The sequence below is a fragment of the Saimiri boliviensis genome, chromosome 3, assembly GCF_048565385.1.
Source record: "Saimiri boliviensis isolate mSaiBol1 chromosome 3, mSaiBol1.pri, whole genome shotgun sequence".
Taxonomy (NCBI): Eukaryota; Metazoa; Chordata; class Mammalia; order Primates; family Cebidae; genus Saimiri; species Saimiri boliviensis.
In genome coordinates, this window is record NC_133451.1 from 67454925 (window position 1) to 67472695 (window position 17771).

Genomic DNA, 17771 nt, shown 5'->3' on the forward strand with positions numbered 1-17771 from the left:
AGGCTATATGCTATAATCTGTAGCTAATGATTTTAACTTCTGTATTGTACACCCCAATAAAAAAGAATACAACTCTGGTATGAGGACTTTTTTGCCCTTATTTTAAGCTTTTCTGTTACATAAAGCCCTTGTAACTTGTGAAAGACTCCAGAACACCCCCAACTTCGTGGATGTGCCTTCCCAGGTCTACTCATTTGGCTTTCTACAAACATATATAAAATTCTTTCTGCCTCACTAGCCTTCATTTCAGTTGATGAATGTATTTCTTATTTTTCTCCATCCCATTTATTCTTATAAATTAAAGTTTAGCAGTAGAACATATTAAACTGAAATAATTTTTCTCCCTGTCTCAACACAGAAATTATTAGTTTTAAGCAAGGTTAAAAGAAGGGCATAAGTTGAGTTTGGGGTTTTCTGAGAGCTGAGATGTGGAGTCAACTGCAGAGAGAAGCCTAGCAGGACACAGGATGAGGAGGGCAGGCTTCTTTCTAGTTCCTCCTGCAGAATGACTTTACAGCCTTTCCTCCTTATTGAGATTGAGATATTGTGAATTCTCAAGTCAGATATATCTTCATTCAAACATAAGACCAAAACCATTTCCACAGCAAGATATAAAGGTTTTTAACACTATGCATAGTATCTTTCGTTTTCTGTTCTACCCTCAAACACTATTACTGAGAATATTATTAGCTTCACTAGACACCTTTTCCTTTCCCTGCTTAACGCTATTCAGATTTCTTTACCCGTTCATTAGTAAGAGTTCCCAAAAGCTTCTAATCTTTCTGAGAAAACTGTATGAAAAGTTTTCTGAAGTAATGGTGCTTCTGAGTGAGTTGATGCCAGGCAAGAGGTAGGCATGGGGCACAGTGTCATGGAGTCATAGCCTTAATCAACAAATGTGGCTTGTCACGAAAGACACATCATCAGCAAAATTCATGAGGAAATAGATTTCTGGAGTCATCAAAATTTCATAAGCATATCAGTCAGCATTTGATATAAAACAGTATTTTGCTAGTCTTTAACTCAAAAATATTGCTTAGGCATCACTTGATTAAGCCTGAACTTGGTAACAGGTTTTATGAAGTTCTCTTTGCGTGACTTGGTCATTTAATTATTTATTTTTTAAAAATTAGGCCTAAAATATTTGTGTAAAGCAAAGGGATATTAAAAATACTCTACTCTTGTTACTATGATAACAACTGTGCTGTTAACTGCTGTTCCTCTCATTGGCATCATTCCCTTCCATTTCCGCGGTGAGAAACACAGTACAGATGATGATAAATTGAGTGTACAAAAATGGTTAAAATATATTTTTAAATAACTTATTCAGTTAAAAGTATTATATAAGATTATTATTTAAATAAATGCTAGAAGTGGAAAAGAATTGTTTTGTTCCTTGCTTTTAAAATAACTTGACAACCTTTTTATTATTCTTACTTTGTCATTGTGGGTTTATGTATGTGTGTGTTTAGGGGTGCTAAGTTATTTTAGCTCTTTTTTCTTTAAGTCGTCTTCTAAATAGCAGAATCATGCAGGAAGCAAGCAAGTTATCGAAGACCCAAAGCACATTTTATGTTAGCTATTTTAACAGGAAATATCTAGGGACACTGGAGGACTGCTATCTATAAAATTAAGACATAGACTAGCTCTTCTCTGCCTCATGCAGAACATTTTAAACGCACATTTTTCAAATCCTTCTTTCAAGTGTGAAGGAAATAGACTAACACCTGCAAATCAATCATAAAAACAATTGGTACAGAAAATGCTCAGGATAGTACAATTTTGAATCTGTTTGTTAAAGTACATTAATCAATAAATTTAAAATACTAGCCATCAAAATTTTTTCTATAAGTGCTGAAACCAAATGCTTACTGTATAACTGTGAGTTGACAAGAATTGGTCAGACATCAATTACTCTGACAAATTAATTGAGGTTTTACTGTCTACTGCTCAAAGGTGAAGCATGGGGTGAAAGTGACAGGACAATGGAGGGGGTGAAGGAGTTGAGGGGGAAGTATCTTCCTGGTGCTATTACATACAAGCACTTCAAAGTTTTGCACGCCTCAGAATTTGTGTTTTACATTATGTTGGTTAATATCATTTGTTAAATCTAAATGTATGAAAGTTACCTAGCTTCCATTCACACTCATTCATTAAGGAAATTCTAGCATATGTTGTTCTAGAGCCTACAACCGCATTAAATTGTTACCAAGTACCATTAATCCTCTCTTGTTGTGTAATAAGTCAACCTCATAGTGGCTTAAAATATTAATTTATTATTTCTGATAATTCTGTATGTTATGTTGAGGTTCTTCCGCTAAGCTCACTTGAATGCAGTCAGAAGCAGCTGAAATGTGTGAAAGTAAAAAGTAGGACAACAGGGTGCCAAAAGCCAATAATAACAATTGTATATTTTAAAATAACTCATACAGAGCATAATTGGATTGCTTGAGAGGTTGGATACCTCATTCTCAATGTGTTTATTTCACATTGCATGCCGGTATCAAAACATCTCATGTATCCCATAAATATACGCATCTAATAAGTACCCACAACATTTTTTTTTTAAATAAGAAAAATAATAAAATAACTTAAAACAAGTTGCTAATGGCCTGATTCACATGAGAGGTGGTTGGTGTTGACTGCTTGCTGTGATTTCTGCTGGGGCCCCTGGGTTCTTCTCCTACTCTTTTAAATAGAATTATTCAACTTCTTACTAATAAGCAGAAATGAGAGATGGTGGGAGAGAAGGAGAATGGCAAGAGGAGAGAAGGGAAGAGAAGAAGGAAAAGGAGAGAAGGAAGAAAATAGAAAGCAACCCCCCCCCAAAAAAAAAAAACCACAAGCCAAAAGCCCTTCCAACACCCTCCTCCCATCCTTGTCTCCTCTAGTCTTCTCTTCTAGTTCTTCCCCTTACCTCTTCTCCCCTTTCTTCCACTCTCCTTACTGGAAAATCTTTGTTCTGTGGGAAAACTAAGTATATTTGCAGCAGAAAACCATAACTTAGACTGAAAGTTCCTCGTCTTTATAATTTCGAGATCATAAGGACCCTGCACAGACAATAGGCATGTAAACAAGATTATCAATTAATGTAATTAAATTAATATTTGATTGATGAATATTAATACAAAGGAAAATACTTCATATATTCTGATAGGTACTATATAATTTATTTTCTATGTACAGAAAATATAAATGGAATATATAGTTTCCAGAGCTTCTTTAAAAAGACTCATAGCATATTCTAATTTATACAAGCACATGCCTGTGTAAGCATGTGTAATATAATCCAACTGTAGTGTGAATGTATGTATATACATACTAATGTGATTAATCTTCTTTCTTTCATTTTCTTGTGTTTCATAAAGGAGCAATTTTCTATAAATATCTATTCTTAGGTATTTATATAGTAAATTTGAGGGACAAGGGAATTTGAAGTACTGATCAGGATTGGGATGAGACAGAACCTCATTTGTCATTTAGACAGGGAAATCTTAAGTATGAATACCTAAGAATCTGTATTCAAATGAAATTGCTCTTTTAATTTTAGAGTGACAACAGGATTTGTTTAGCCTAGATTACTTACTTTTTGAACACCTATTATGTGCTAGGCACTGTCCTAGGAACTGAGATGAAGTTGATAAGCATTGTCCCTGCCCTCATAAAGCTCACTTGAAGCTAGAATAGATAGACCCTAAACAAATGACACTAAACACATGAGCTCAATAAACTCTACAGTAACTTTGGTGAGAAAACCTTATGAAGGAAAAATATAGAGTGCTATGACAGGGTATAAAAGGGGTCTCCTCAAAGGTAGGAGTAAGGGTTGAAGAGGTTTCTTCAAGGAAGTAAAAGGAAAGCTATCTCAGAAGGAAGGAAGGATAGTAGTTACCCTGGTAAAAAAGTGAGGGGAGGTGTTATAGACTGAGAGGATTGTGCATACCAAAGCCCTTGTTTGACTACTGCTAGGCTAGAAGGAGGAAAGAAGATAAACAAGTTAGAATTTAATTAAAACTGGGTACCGTGGCTCGAATTTGTAATCCCAGCACTTTATGGGGGCTGAGGAGGGTAGATGACCTAAGGTCAGGATTTCAAGACCACCCTGACCAACACAGTGAAACCCCACCTCTACAAAAATATAAAAATTAGCCAGTCATGGTGGCAGGTGCCTGTGATCCCATCTACTTGTGAGGCTTGGGTGGGAGAGTCACCTGAACCTGGGAGGTGGAGCTTGCAGTGAGCCGAGGTCATGCCGTTGCACTCCAGCCTGGGCAACAGAGCAAGACTCCATCTCAAAAAAAAAAAAAAAAAACAAAACAAAACAAAAAACAAACAACAACAGGAACAACCACCTACCATGAGCCGGGCTATTGAAATGATAGCTTGAAGATCAGGATAATTTATTAATTCATTAAGTCATGCATTAAGGCTACTTTGGGGATGCAGAGATAGACATAACATGATTATTGCTCTGGGAGAGCTAGAATAGATGAAGAAATCTAGAAACAAATAAGAGTAATGCAGTATTTTTGTTGTAATTCAGATAATGAGATGTTACGGGAGCATCAAAATGGAAGCCATGAGCTCTGTCACGAAAAACACGAAAGAGTTATTACTTGAGCTGAGTTCTTAAAGATGAATAAACCTCCTCTTACATGCGGAAGAGGCCTAAGTGCCTTCTAGGTAGTGGTCCTAGGAAATGCAAAGTCATGGGCCTGGGAAGGAGCATGCACAGTTAGGGAACTGAATGCCTGACTACAGTGAATTTGAGGGGCAAAGGAAGTTGAACTGCTGATCAGGAGTGGAAGGAGACAGAAAGAACATCATCTGTCATGCTTAGCAAGCTTTATTTCATGTCTAGGAAAGAGTGAGCCAGTTAAGAATTTATACAGGGAAATTCTATTCTATTTGTGTTTTCTAAAGACTTCAGAGGCTGTTGGTTCTGCGACGGAGTAACTGGAAGAGAAGTGAGCTTGGAGAAAGGTTGAACCAAGTATTAGGGATGAGGGACTTCTCTGCCAGCCAGAGAGGAGCAGAGTTAGTGTTTCAAATTACATTGAATTGAACATAAGTAAAATGCATTGTAACAGTATAGGAAGGAGAAACAATATGAGTGAAGTTCAGAAATCTTTTATTGTTTTTTCAAAGGACAAAATAAAGACTATGAACCAATCAGACACATAGTAAAAAAGTACAATTTTAATATAGTGAATATAATACATAATTCTTCATAAAAAGGTCAAAACCTTTAAAAGATACAAAAAAAGACATCTAAAAATCTTAACAGTGCTATATATATAATACATATATATTATATATAAATATAATATATAAATATGTATTTTTTATCAATAAGCGTTTTATTTTTTTGCAGTAGCTTTGTTAATTGCACAAAGTCACGTTTTTATTTTGGCCATTTAAATATTATCACACAATCTTATTCTGAAAGACAAATGTTCATTAAAAACAAAACAAAAATAGGAATTCACAACCTTAATTACTTAGATTTGTCATTTAAAGCTTTAAAGCAAAAAATGGGAGGGGCTTTCTTATAAGCTTTTTCACGAGCTTCACACCTTCTCCTTAGAAGAAAAGGATTTCAAAACAAAGGTGAAATAGCTTAAACAGAAATGTTCATAAAAATGAACTTTGCAGAATTGTCAGTGATATTTAAGACAACATTGACTAATTGGTTTCATTACAGTATCTTTCTCTGCCCCACCTATATTATGTCCCACCGGGACTAGAACAGCCTTTGCGTTCAGACAGAAATGCTTCAAAATCCCAATGAAATTAACTGTGCTAAAAACCCAACAGGCATCTTTCCTGCCCTTCCCCCTCATCTTCTGCAATCCTGTAACCCAGGTTCTACTCTGTGAAAGGGGCCAAAGCTGTGAACAGGGAGGGACCAGGCCACTGTGCGGCCGGCCACCTTATATGTAATTACACAGTCCACCACAAATGCTGGCCTTCTGTAAATTATGGTTTTGGAAAATCAACCCATGCAGAGGGGTAAAAAACTAACATCTCTTGGGTGACTTCTCCTTTTTTATTTTTATTTATTTATTTATTTATTTTGCAGCATTCCAAGCCCTCTCTGGTCCCCTATCCAAGGAGAAATGCTAGGGCCTCGAGATAGTGCTATATATTTTTTGAATTAAGTGATAAATTTATATTAAGATTGTTTGAATACGTTTTCAAAACTTTCAGAGTACAGGTCATTGTTAAGTTTGCCTTTACTTTAAAAACTAAAAGAATGTATTTCTATATAAACCAGCAGTCAGGAATTTGCCTTTTTTCTAGCTTCTTCATCTATCTGAAATATATATTTAGTTACCAGTACTCCTAACCAAATAGTTAATAAATAGCATATAAAGTCAAAGTTTAAAAGTAAATGATGGCATTTTGCCATACTAAGAAGAAACAAAATGTCTAAAATTATATAGAGAGAAAATATTAGTCCTCATATAACTTAAACTTTTAGAAATTCTGAATAAGGAAATATATTCTACACAGATAAGGTATGATATACTCAACTTTCTAAAGCAAAATAATTAAATAATATTCCACGATCAAGAATAAGAAAATTCTCTAACATATTCCCCAAGAAACATTAAAATATTTCCTATTTCTTAAAATAAGATAAAGACAACAGTGAATCTCCATCAACAGAATTCTTATGAAACATCATTTCCATATTAAATCCACAGCCTTCTCAGTTAACAATTTAAGGAATATTTCTTGGAAATATCATAGCCAACTTCAATTCAAGACACTTTAAAAGATTAACAACCAGTGATTCTTGGCTCACACTACAGTCAATTGCCAAAAACTTCAATAGCATAGCAGATAAAATAACAGCAAATAGCTGAAGTACTATGCTAAACAATTCATTAGCTGAGCTGAAAGCTTAAGGGACAAACAGGTTTTCCTCACACTCTTCAAAGTGAGGAATCTAGGAAGAAAGCTAACTACTGGAAAAAAAGAAAAAAACACCTTCCTTCTCGTCTTCCCTGGGTCCAGAGACCTCCAGAAAACTGCTCTTCTGAAGACTGGGCAATTTTTCCATGCGTGCTCATTTCTTTTAATCAGTTTTCCTGTTTCCATTGTTGAGAAAATAGTTATATTAATTTAATCATTTTTCACACTCCTGTCTACTCCACCCTGTTGTCAAAACTCAGTGTTATAATGTCTGGTTACAAGAAAGTATATAAAAATCAATAAAAGCAAAGCGTAAACAAAAAAACATAACTTAGTGACAAGCTGTGTGTACTTGCTCAAGTAGTTACATGTAAGATTGGTAACAAAGATTTTCCCAGGACAATCCAGAAGAACTTTCCCAAGTTAACGACCTTTCAATTCTAGGCGTGGAATATGTTACCTCAATCGTACAGAGAGTAAAGACCTTGTGAAATCTATGGTCTCCCTAGATGAGGTTTAAAAACCACAAAGATCAAAGTGACAAGTACCTGTCCAAAATTTTCTGGATGACTTTCTTTAGAAAAGGGGCTTCTGGATCAAGACAAACTTCCTCCCCGTTCTTCATGGAGGCTCTGAAGGAGAGAAAAAGAAGATGCACTCATGAGACATCAAGGTTGAAGACCCAGGCTGGGGGATTTCTCTCTTGCTAAGGTCACAGTGGACACAGCAACACAGGAGAACTTACATCACTTCGACCTTGGAGCACTGCGGGCCTGGGGTGAACACCTGCAGATTACTGATCATTTTGGGGGGAACTCGCTCCGTAGTGTGTAAACAAATGCAGCGCAGCTCTCTCAACACAGCAGCGACAGGACCAGCTGGGGAAGAAAGACACATTTATAACGCAGGTTGCTGGGAAAATTCCCTGGAAAGCAGTGGTCCCGCAGAGGCTGGGATGCACCGCTGTGCCCCAGTGCGTCCCACGTGCCCTGCGCTCTCACCGCTGGCGAGGGGCCCCGGCGCCGTCAGCAGCAGCAGCAGCAGCGCCAGCGGCGCGCACAAGGAGCCCGAAGGACCGGAGAGACGGGCCGCACGGCTGGACAGGAGGCTCATAGTGGTCAGGAGAGCGCTGCGAGGGGGTGCGGGTTCCTGGAGGCGCAGAGATTGAGGGATGCGGAGCACTGTGGCTTCCTCATGCCTTCTGCACTCCTTTTATTTGCACTCATCCCTTCCCCCTGACAGGAAACTCAAGCTTTGGGATGCTGGGGAAATTCCCTGAACTCAATGTGGAAAGAAGAGATTGGTGGAGGGGGACCCGACGATGGGACCTGGGGAGGAAAGTGGCCTGGAAGAGCTGCGTGCACCCCCACGGAGGAGGACATGGTGGCCCTGCCCGGAGATGGAGGGAGTTGTGGCTCCAGGCAGAAGGCAGCAGAGATTCATCAGGGCTTCATCTCCTGGGCCTGAGGTGGCCAGGGATGCCAGCTTTTCTAAGGCACACGGGCTCTGGGAGATGCTCCTCCTCTCCTTCTAGAGAGAAAAGATGGAACCAAAGTAGTGGGAGCTCTGACATGAGAAAAATGTCTAAAAGTCAATCCTTTCTAATTATTATGACTATTATTCAGGAAATCTTATTCATGTTTAGAATTGCTCTAAACTGAAAGTCCTTTCTCTTTTCCTTGCAGGCAGGTCATTCTAGGTTTCTTGAATGACTTTACGATTCTCTGGACTTCAGCCAGTTTTAGAAGCCAAGATAAAATGATAACAAGAGACTGTGTCTCTATTGCCACTTGAAGTCAGTGACCTGAAAGGACCCCTGAGTTTTAACTCCCCCACAGACCACCTTCTTTGGTGAGTAAGTCCACTTACTGAGAATTTTCTACTTGTAGTATAGCAAGTATATGTGTGTCCAGGTAGTTAAAACAAAAATCTTCCGAAATCACCCAGCAAATTGCCGTGGAAGATAATGTACTTCTGGCAGTTGCTGTGCTATTGAATTTGAAGAGGTTTTGGCCTTATTGGGGGTGAGGTATAGTACAGTGAGCACAGACTAAACCTTGCCAGGGAGCCCAGGCCTGCCCCAGCTCTGGCCCAATCCCTAGGTGTGTATTTGATGCGATTTGGAGATGCTGTGGGAGGATGATGAGTTTGAGGGACTCTGTGAAAGCTTCTTTTAGGGGTTTGCATCTATTTGACAGGACAACAGCACCCACTGTGTTTTCCCCCAAACAACTTCATCGGAGGAGGAACGTTTCCCACAGGCTTCTGAACCATCACGTTTCATGATTACTGGTGACAAAGACTGTTTCCACAGACCTGCTCTAGTCCCCATTGAGCCCTGCACTGCCACTTGAAATTGAAGGGCGAAGTAGCTTCCAGCTTCCTCTCCCTCTCTCCTTCTATTATCTGTGGAGTTAAAGCACTGAAGGTTTAAGCGTCTTCTACTCTCTGGCTCCATGGCAGGCATGGATGGCTATGGCACTGGAATGGCACACAGGCTTTCTTTCACAGAAATCTAACTAGATCCCCTCCCCGCTGGTTCTAAAGACCCTTGACCTCACAGCAGACCAGCAAAGGTAATCAGTAAACATTATGGCAATGAGAAACCAGTAACAAAACACAACTCTTTTACTTGTCTCCTATGATACCGGGAATTTTATTAACTCCCCACCCATCATCTCCATTTGTGAGCAAGACGGAGGTCATAGACCTTTAAAACTTTTATTCTGGAAGAAAACTTAAGAAATTCACTGGCTGAGGAAGGTTGGGTGGTATGGTCCTTACTCTGTGGCAAGCTAAATGAGAAGTTCTCACAGCTTCCTGACACCATCAGCGTCACACGTGACTCGGCAGATGGAATCCTTCATCTTTCTGGAGAGTGGTAATCTGTAGAAAACAGCCTGCAGATTTAGTATATTGACATTTTAGAGATTAGCGTGTATCTAAAGACCAAAGATAAACCTTGTTGAAGTGGTAAGACTTAAAAAAAATCTTGGGCGATTAAATTTAACTTAACCACAAGGAATAAATTACAGTATAAGACTTTGTTTTTGTTTTTTTTTTAAACTTTGTTTAATTGCATAGGTTATTGACTTTTACACCGTGTGTGTGTGTGTGTGTGTGTGTGTGTGTGTGTGTGTGTGTTAGGTTAGCTCTAAATAAGCTGCTTTAAACCTAAGTGAACATATAAATTTGTTTTGGGCACCAAATGGTGAAATTAGAGAGGGATCATGAGACAAGATTGCCAATTCCTACTGATGGTCTTATAAATGTATATATCTCACCTGGTTTGCACTCTGAATCAATTCACTGTAGCTTTTTGATGGAACACAAGAAGAAAAAAGTATTTCTTCAGCTGACAGGCAGGTGATAGAAAGTCCTCACTAGAAGTGGGCTGCTGGGTTGCCCAATCTGATCAGAAAGCAATATATCACTTAACCTGGCTTCTCATGGAAATCACTCTGGCCCACTGCCTATGTCTGGCTCCCATGTAGGCATCTCAGATGTTGGCTTTGTTCAAACAGGTATGGTCGAAAGGTCCTCTGTGCTGAGCATGACAGCACCAAGAACCTTTGAAGACTCAGCACTTTGACAGTAATTGCCTCTTTATCATCAGTTTAAACAAAAGCCATTTGTCTTACCTGCGCTGTGTCCAGGTTACAGAGAAAAACTCTGTGTTATTTTGTTCCCAACTAAAATAGAACAATTCATCCAATGGTATCAGCATCCTGATAGTCTGAAGGTTTAACTGTCTGTCTAAAGCAATCCTATTTTAGTCATTATACCACAGTATAATGTAATATGAATTAATACAGTATAAATGGTTTTTGGCTTCCAAAACACTTTCATGTTTATTATTTCTTGAGCTCCACATTAATTCTTAGATAAGAGAAATTGTCTTCCCCATTTTTGCAGCTAGGCAAAATGAGTTAAGTAGTCAAAAATCCAGCACTGGCAGTCAAGCACCATTATAAACCACATTCTTCTCAGTTGCTGGCAAGCACTCCCCGGTGGATCTACACAATGTGGCTAACCACTTTATTGCATTTTCCCATAACCACATTTTAAGTTGTTGAGGTCCTCAATCCTTCCACTCCTGTCTTTGAGATTGCAATAACATCAAAGGTCCTAAAGGCTTCTAAGACATTCCACCTGAAACCGTCCTCTGCTTTCTAAATCCCTCACTTTCTTCCAGGTAGATTCAAAGTCCTTTCTTCTTCGAGAAAGCTAATTCTGACAAAGTCATTTGTAAGGTATTTCTTCACCTTTGCTCTTTGAACCTCTAGTTTAATTGTCATAACTACCTCAGGAGACAGAGTTTAATTATTCCTTAATTTTGCCTTTGTCTGCCTCAAGTCAACTACAAACTCCTTAAAATCAGTGATGGCCTGCATTTCTCACATAACCTCCCATGATTTCCTAGATGAGTAGCAGTCTATGAACGCTTGGTGATGAATAATGATAATACCTTTTTTAAAAAAAAATTAGTGTCCTTTACCTTACAAGTAGATAATAAAGAGAAAAGGATGGAGTTGTTTATCATCATTAGCTCCTCTATTTTTCTAAACTTTACAATTTTGAATTGGCTGCCTCCTATGTGGGAAATTATTTCTTGGTTATTCTTAGAGAAAATTAGAATGATACTGATATTTTCATTCGTTGGAATCCAAACTGTTCAGAATAATGTTCAGAACCCAGAAAGACATTTAATGTTAAAAACAGTAAAATTATACAACTAAAATATTGACCAAATAACATAGTTTCTGTGACATTGAGACTGCTGGATGTAAATGACAAGTGGAAATTCTGATTATGTTATACCATGTTGAATGTTAACAGTGTGGGTAGGTCATTATGCATTATCTTTTCTAATAAACCAGAAAAGCCTTAAATTATATGATTCAGTATTAAGCATAGGCCTTTTCAAATGTTTTTCTAAGGTTCTATTTTTTTCATATCCAATATTATCTTTAAGAAATGCTATATAATTGCAATAACTAAGGATGTGAACACATTATTATCAGGTTAATAATATCAAGGGTATCAATATAAGGAAGGCAATAAGAGTTTAAGCAGAGGATAGAGTTACTTGTATGCAAAAGGAAAGAAAAAAGTTAGTAAACCTTGGGTTTATGTTGCAATGTAAATGCAGCCTGTCTGTCTCTTAAATTGGGCTCCAGTTCAATGAAGAAGCAGCATCATCCAGGAAATAACTTTGCCTCAAAGTTGCTTCACCTTTATAAAATGTCAGGAATATTTTATTTCCTTTTGCCAATTATCTAATTTTCCTTGCTGTCTGTTTCAGGTAATATCTGCTGGAGGAGCAAAGTCTGTGAACCCTGATTGAGTCTATACTGAGCTAAATTCCAAATTATCATACCTGGGCTTTTCTTTCCTACCTTCTGTGTGGCTGAGGCAGCAAGTTATCTGTTGTCCAACCGTGCAAACCTTAGAAAAGTTTTTGTTGACAAATAGAGTTGATACATGGGAGAAAAAGATCACAATTTAAATTTTAAGTGTTTCTGAGAAGCCTTGAGCTTCACAGAAACAGGAAGTCTTCATTGATTTCTTCAGAAATTTGTTCTAGGCTAAGCAAGGAAAACACGCACACACACACACACACACACACACACACACACACACACACACATACATTTATATATATATATATATATATATATATATATATATATATATTTCATTTTAGGTTCTGAGGTACACATGCAGATCATGAAGAATTGTTGCATAGGTACATACATGGCAATGTGATTTGCTGCCTCATTCCCCATCACCTATATCTGGCATTTCTCCTCAGGTTATCCCTCCTGAACCTCCCTATCCACTGCTGTCCCTCCCCTTCCCCACCCAACAGACCCTAGTGTGTGATGTTCCTCTCCTTTTTTCCATGTGTTCTCATTGTTCAACACCCACCTATGAGTGACATGCAGTGTTTGATTTTCTGTTCTTGTGTCAGTTTGCTGAGAATGGTTTCCAAATTCATCCATGTCCCTACAAAGGACACTAACTCATCATTATTTATGACTGTATAGTATTCCATGGTGTATATGTGCCATGTTTTCCTTGTCCAGTCTATCATCAGTGGGCATTTGGGTTGGTTTTAATTCTTTGCTATTGTAAAGAGTCCAGCAATGAACAAAATAAAGGAGGACACAAACAGATGGAAAAACATTCCATGCTCATGGTTAAGAAGAATCAATATTGTGAAAATGGCCATACTGCCCAAAGTAATTTATAGATTCAATGCTATCTCCATCAAGCTACCTATGGCCATCTTCACAGAACTGGAAGAAACAACCTTAAACTTCATGTGGAACCACAAGAGAGCCCGCATAGCAAAGACAACCTTAAGCAAAAAGAGCAAAGCTGGAGGCATCACACTACCTGACTTCAAACTATACTACAAGGCTGCAGTAATCAAAACAGCATGGTATTGGTACCAAAATAGAGATAGAGACCAATAGAACAGAACAGAGGCCTCAGAGGCAATGACACACATCTACAACCATCTTTTACAAACCTGACAAAAACAAGCAATGGGGAAAAGATTCCCTGTTTAAAAAATGATGTTGGAAAAACTGGCTAGCCATGTGCAGAGAGCAGAAACTAGACCCCTTCCTGACACCTTACATTAAAATTAACTCCAGAGAGATTAAAGACTTAAACATAAGACCTAACACCATAAAAACCCTAGAAGAAAACCTAGGCAAAACCACTCAGGACATAGACATAGGCCAGAACTTCATGACTAAAATACCAAAAGCATTGGCAACAAAAGCCAAAATAGACAAATGGGATCTAATTAAACTCCAGAGCTTCTGTGCAGCAAAAGAAACAATCATTAGAGTGAACTGGCAACCAGCAGAACGGGAAAAAATTTTTGCAATCTACCCATCTGACAAAGGGCTAATAGCCAGAATCTACAAAGAACTAAAATAGATTTACAAGAAAACAAACAAACAAACCCATTCAAAAGTGGGCAAAGGACATGAAAAGACACTTTTCAAAAGAAGACGTATATGAGGCCAACAAACATGAAAAAATGCTCATCATCACTGGTCATTAGAGAAATGCAAATCAAAACCACATGAGATACCATCTCACGCCAGTTGGAATGGTGATCATTAAAAAATCTGGAGACAACAGATGCTGGAGAGGATGTGGAGAAATGGGAACACTTTTACACTGTTGGTGGGAAAACACTTTTTAATGTCAGATAGTTTAAATAACTTTGAGAAGGCATTTTTATGATACTACAAATTCTTTATATAAACTAGATTTCTAATACTGTGCTTTAATAACACTCATTTGAAATATTATTTCTGATCACTATTACCTTCACAACTTGTATATTTTAGCAGAATATTATCTTTTGCATAACCTCACAATATATTTAATTCTTATTTACTATATAGTAGAACCTCATCATTACTGTTTTAATAGTAATAATTGTAATGTATTTATGTATGTGTGATTTATATACTTTCTAGACAGTCAAAGACATCTGTTTTCCTTCCTTGTCACTGCTTGGAAAACTAGCAGAGCCCTAATATTTGGCAAGTATGCAGAACAATATTCATGAACGTAAAGGATAAATGCACAGGCATACCACCACTATCACTAGCCCCCTCACCACATCGACGAAACAAAGATTTTTAAAACCTGAGAATAGAACATGTCTGATAGTTGATTTGGTGCCATCATGCACATTTAAAATGTTATTTTAACAAGAATTTGGAATTAGGAAATTGCTCACACTGGCATAAAAGATGTTGCAATGCCAACCAAAAGTCACAAAATCCTAGAAATTCTGGCTAATGTTCGACCATGAGTTCCTTACTAGCCACTGGGGATTTTAAAGCATGACTTCCTCTGGAGAGTGAATTGACCAAATTGTTTTAGCAGAATATTTTATTCTGAATCATTCCTGTTTCCAAAACATTCTGTATTAGTAAATCAGACTGGAATTCATTTAGTTTGGAACAGAATGTCCCTTGGAAACAGTTTTTGTTTTCTTACCTAATTTAAATTTGAGGCCAGAATGATGAATGCTATGACAAGGGATTATGTCATAGGACAGAGAAATATAGTAATGTCTCATATATTACAAATAGACCACAAGCTAGTGTCTGTTACAATGTTGCAATGTACAAGACAGTTCTTTGTAACAATTTTAAGTTGTGAAAGCTTTATATTGAAATATATCTAGTCAGCTTTCTGTGATGGTTTAAAGTTAAAATCGTTACTTTAATTGAGGCAATACTTAGAAAAAAATAGTTCCTTCAGCCATCCATGAATATTTTTCTTGTCCAAATTTAAGTCATTCTTCTGCCACAAACTTTCTGTATGATCTTAAACAATTTACCATTTATTTAAATGAAAATACTAATATCAGCTTTCTTCCCCATAAAACTATTCAAAAGAACAAAAAGAGTAGCTGTGAAAACTTTTGAATTTTTTAATTTTTTACATTGATGTAAAATTTACATAGGGAGATGTACATACATTAAGTGTTCAATGAGTTTTGAAAATGTGAATGGCTAATCAGGAGAACATTTTCATTTTTTTCAGAAAATCCATGCTCCTTTCCATTCATTCTCTTCTCCAGAGGAAATTGCTATTCTGATTTTTAGTTTTGCCTACTCTTGAACTTCTAAAAAAATAGAATCATCCAATGTGTACTTTTTTATGCCTGGCTTTTTTTGTTCAATGCAATGTCTGTGAGAGTCACACTTGTTATTGTATTAGTAATATACTTCTTTGTATTCAATTAAATAGTCATTAAATAATTCAAATTACGTATTCAGTTGTAGAAATATACCCAGATTTCTTTATTCATTCACCTGTGGATGGATAGTTGGGTCATTTTCAGTAATTTGGCTATTATGAAGTGGCTGTAAACATTGTTATTTAAATCTTTTTTCACATCATAGGGAAAAGATTGCCATAAAATTATTGTCACTCTTCCTATTGAGATGTGGCATCTATGCTTCATACCTTTGAATCTGAACTGGCTCTGTGGCTGGTTTTGATCAATATTATTTAGTAGAACTGATGCAGTGCAAGTTGTGGAAGAAGATCTACAGCTTCCACCTTGGTCTTTTGGAATGATTCCTCTTAGAACCCAACCCCTATGCTATGAAAAGCCTGAGCTATGTGCAGAGGCCATATGAAAGAGAACCAAGGCACTCCAGCTGATGGGCCTCACTGAGCTGTCAACCGACAGCCAGCACCAACCTGCAACCATAAGCAATCATCTTGTACTTTCCAGCCCAGCCAAATTTCCAACATCTGCAACTCCAGCCACATGAAGGAAAAGATTCACAGAGATGAGTTCCGTCCCCTGTCAAACAAGATAATCCTGAGACAATAAATAGTTATTGTTTTAAACCACTAAGTTTTAAGATCATTTTTTTACACAGGAACAACCAAAATAGTTATTTTCACTTCTTGTGGATAAGTATTAGGAGTAGAACTGCTAGATCATATAATATGTGTATATTAATCTTTATTAAAAAATCACCAAATTATTATCAAAAGTAGTTTTGTCTTTTCATACTCCCACTAGCAAAGCAAGAGTAATCTGATTTCTCCATATCGTCGTTAGAACTCTTTTTAAAATTTTAGCTACTGGCAGTTATTCATGGTATAGCATTGGGTCTTTAATTATTATTTCATGATTACTAATAATGTTGAAAACATTTCCTTGTGTTAATTATCATTTGTAAATCTTCCTTTGTGAAATCTATTTACAAATCTTTTGTCTATTTTGTTTTAAATTGAGTTTTTGACATTTTATATTTATTTGTCAGAGTTTATTGTTTATGCTAGAGACAAGTCCTTTGATTGACAGATAAATGTATCGGTATTCTTTACTCCAGTCTATAGCTTGACTTTTTACTTTCTTAAGAATGTCTTTGAGGAAGAGAAAGTTTGAATTCTGATGAAGGAAAATTTACCAATTTTTTAAATGATTAATCATATTTTGTTTGTCCTCTCTAAAAAAATCATTGTCTACCTCCAGAGTTAAAAGATATTCCCTTATAATTTTTCTTAAAGTTTTCCTTTACTTTTTATATTCATATATATAGACTATATTGAATTAATTTTTATGATAGGTCCAAAATAGTATTGAGATACATTGTTTCATTTTTTAATATAACTCTCCAATTATTATAACAAAATTTTTGAAAACTTTTCTAATTAAATTTACTCAGAACCATTACCAAAATTCAATGATGGCATACATGTATTTCTATTTCTGGACTTTGGTTTCATGGGTCTGTTTGTCTCTTCTTACACAAAATGTCCTTATTAATATAGCTTCATAGTAAGTCTTGAAATCAGATAGTGCATCAGCTAAAGGCTGTAGCATTGGCCAATTTGAATGCTTCTTTTCTATATTTACTTTTAAAATGCCTTTCTTTCTTCCGTTAGCATCATATCAAATTGAATGGAGCTTCTACAATCTCCATTTTAAAGCATATGTCTATAGACAGCCACAGCCCCTAAACAAATCTTAAAGAAAAAAAAAAAGCATCAAAGCCAAGTCAATCACAGCATTATAGCATTATTACAGGCATCACAAGTATAATAGGTTAGCATATATGTGCTTGTAGAAATGGGGTGTTACCACTCTTACAGCTTAAAATGGCCAGGGAGAGATCCAGTTATTTCCTACTTAGTACAACCACGTAGATGTTGAAAATTTCCTTTTATAACTACTATTGTCCCTATAAGATTATACTTTTTGTTTTGAGGAAATTGTACAGGCAAACCTTGTTTTATTGTGCTTAGCTTTATTGTACTTCACAGACATTGCATTTTGTATA

The 17771-nt window shown here is 36.7% G+C and overlaps 1 protein-coding gene across 2 annotated transcripts; it reads right to left on the reverse strand.

Annotated features, from left to right (window-relative positions):
• Positions 1-5233: 5233 nt before the first annotated feature.
• Positions 5234-8083, reverse strand: CXCL5 (C-X-C motif chemokine ligand 5). 2 transcript variants are annotated; one of them, XM_074395710.1, is made up of 4 exons: positions 7923-8083; positions 7667-7799; positions 7470-7553; positions 5234-7097 (listed from the first exon to the last, which is right to left on the reverse strand). In XM_074395710.1, the coding sequence occupies exons 1-4, from the start codon at positions 8032-8034 to the stop codon at positions 7085-7087; spliced, it is 342 nt and encodes a 113-aa protein (XP_074251811.1). In that variant the 5' UTR covers positions 8035-8083; the 3' UTR covers positions 5234-7084. The 2 variants fall into 2 exon arrangements, with proteins under 2 accessions (XP_074251811.1, XP_003932152.1); XM_003932103.2 differs by lacking the exon at positions 5234-7097 and having other exon boundaries at positions 7112-7553.
• Between the last annotated feature and the right edge of the window lie 9688 nt (positions 8084-17771).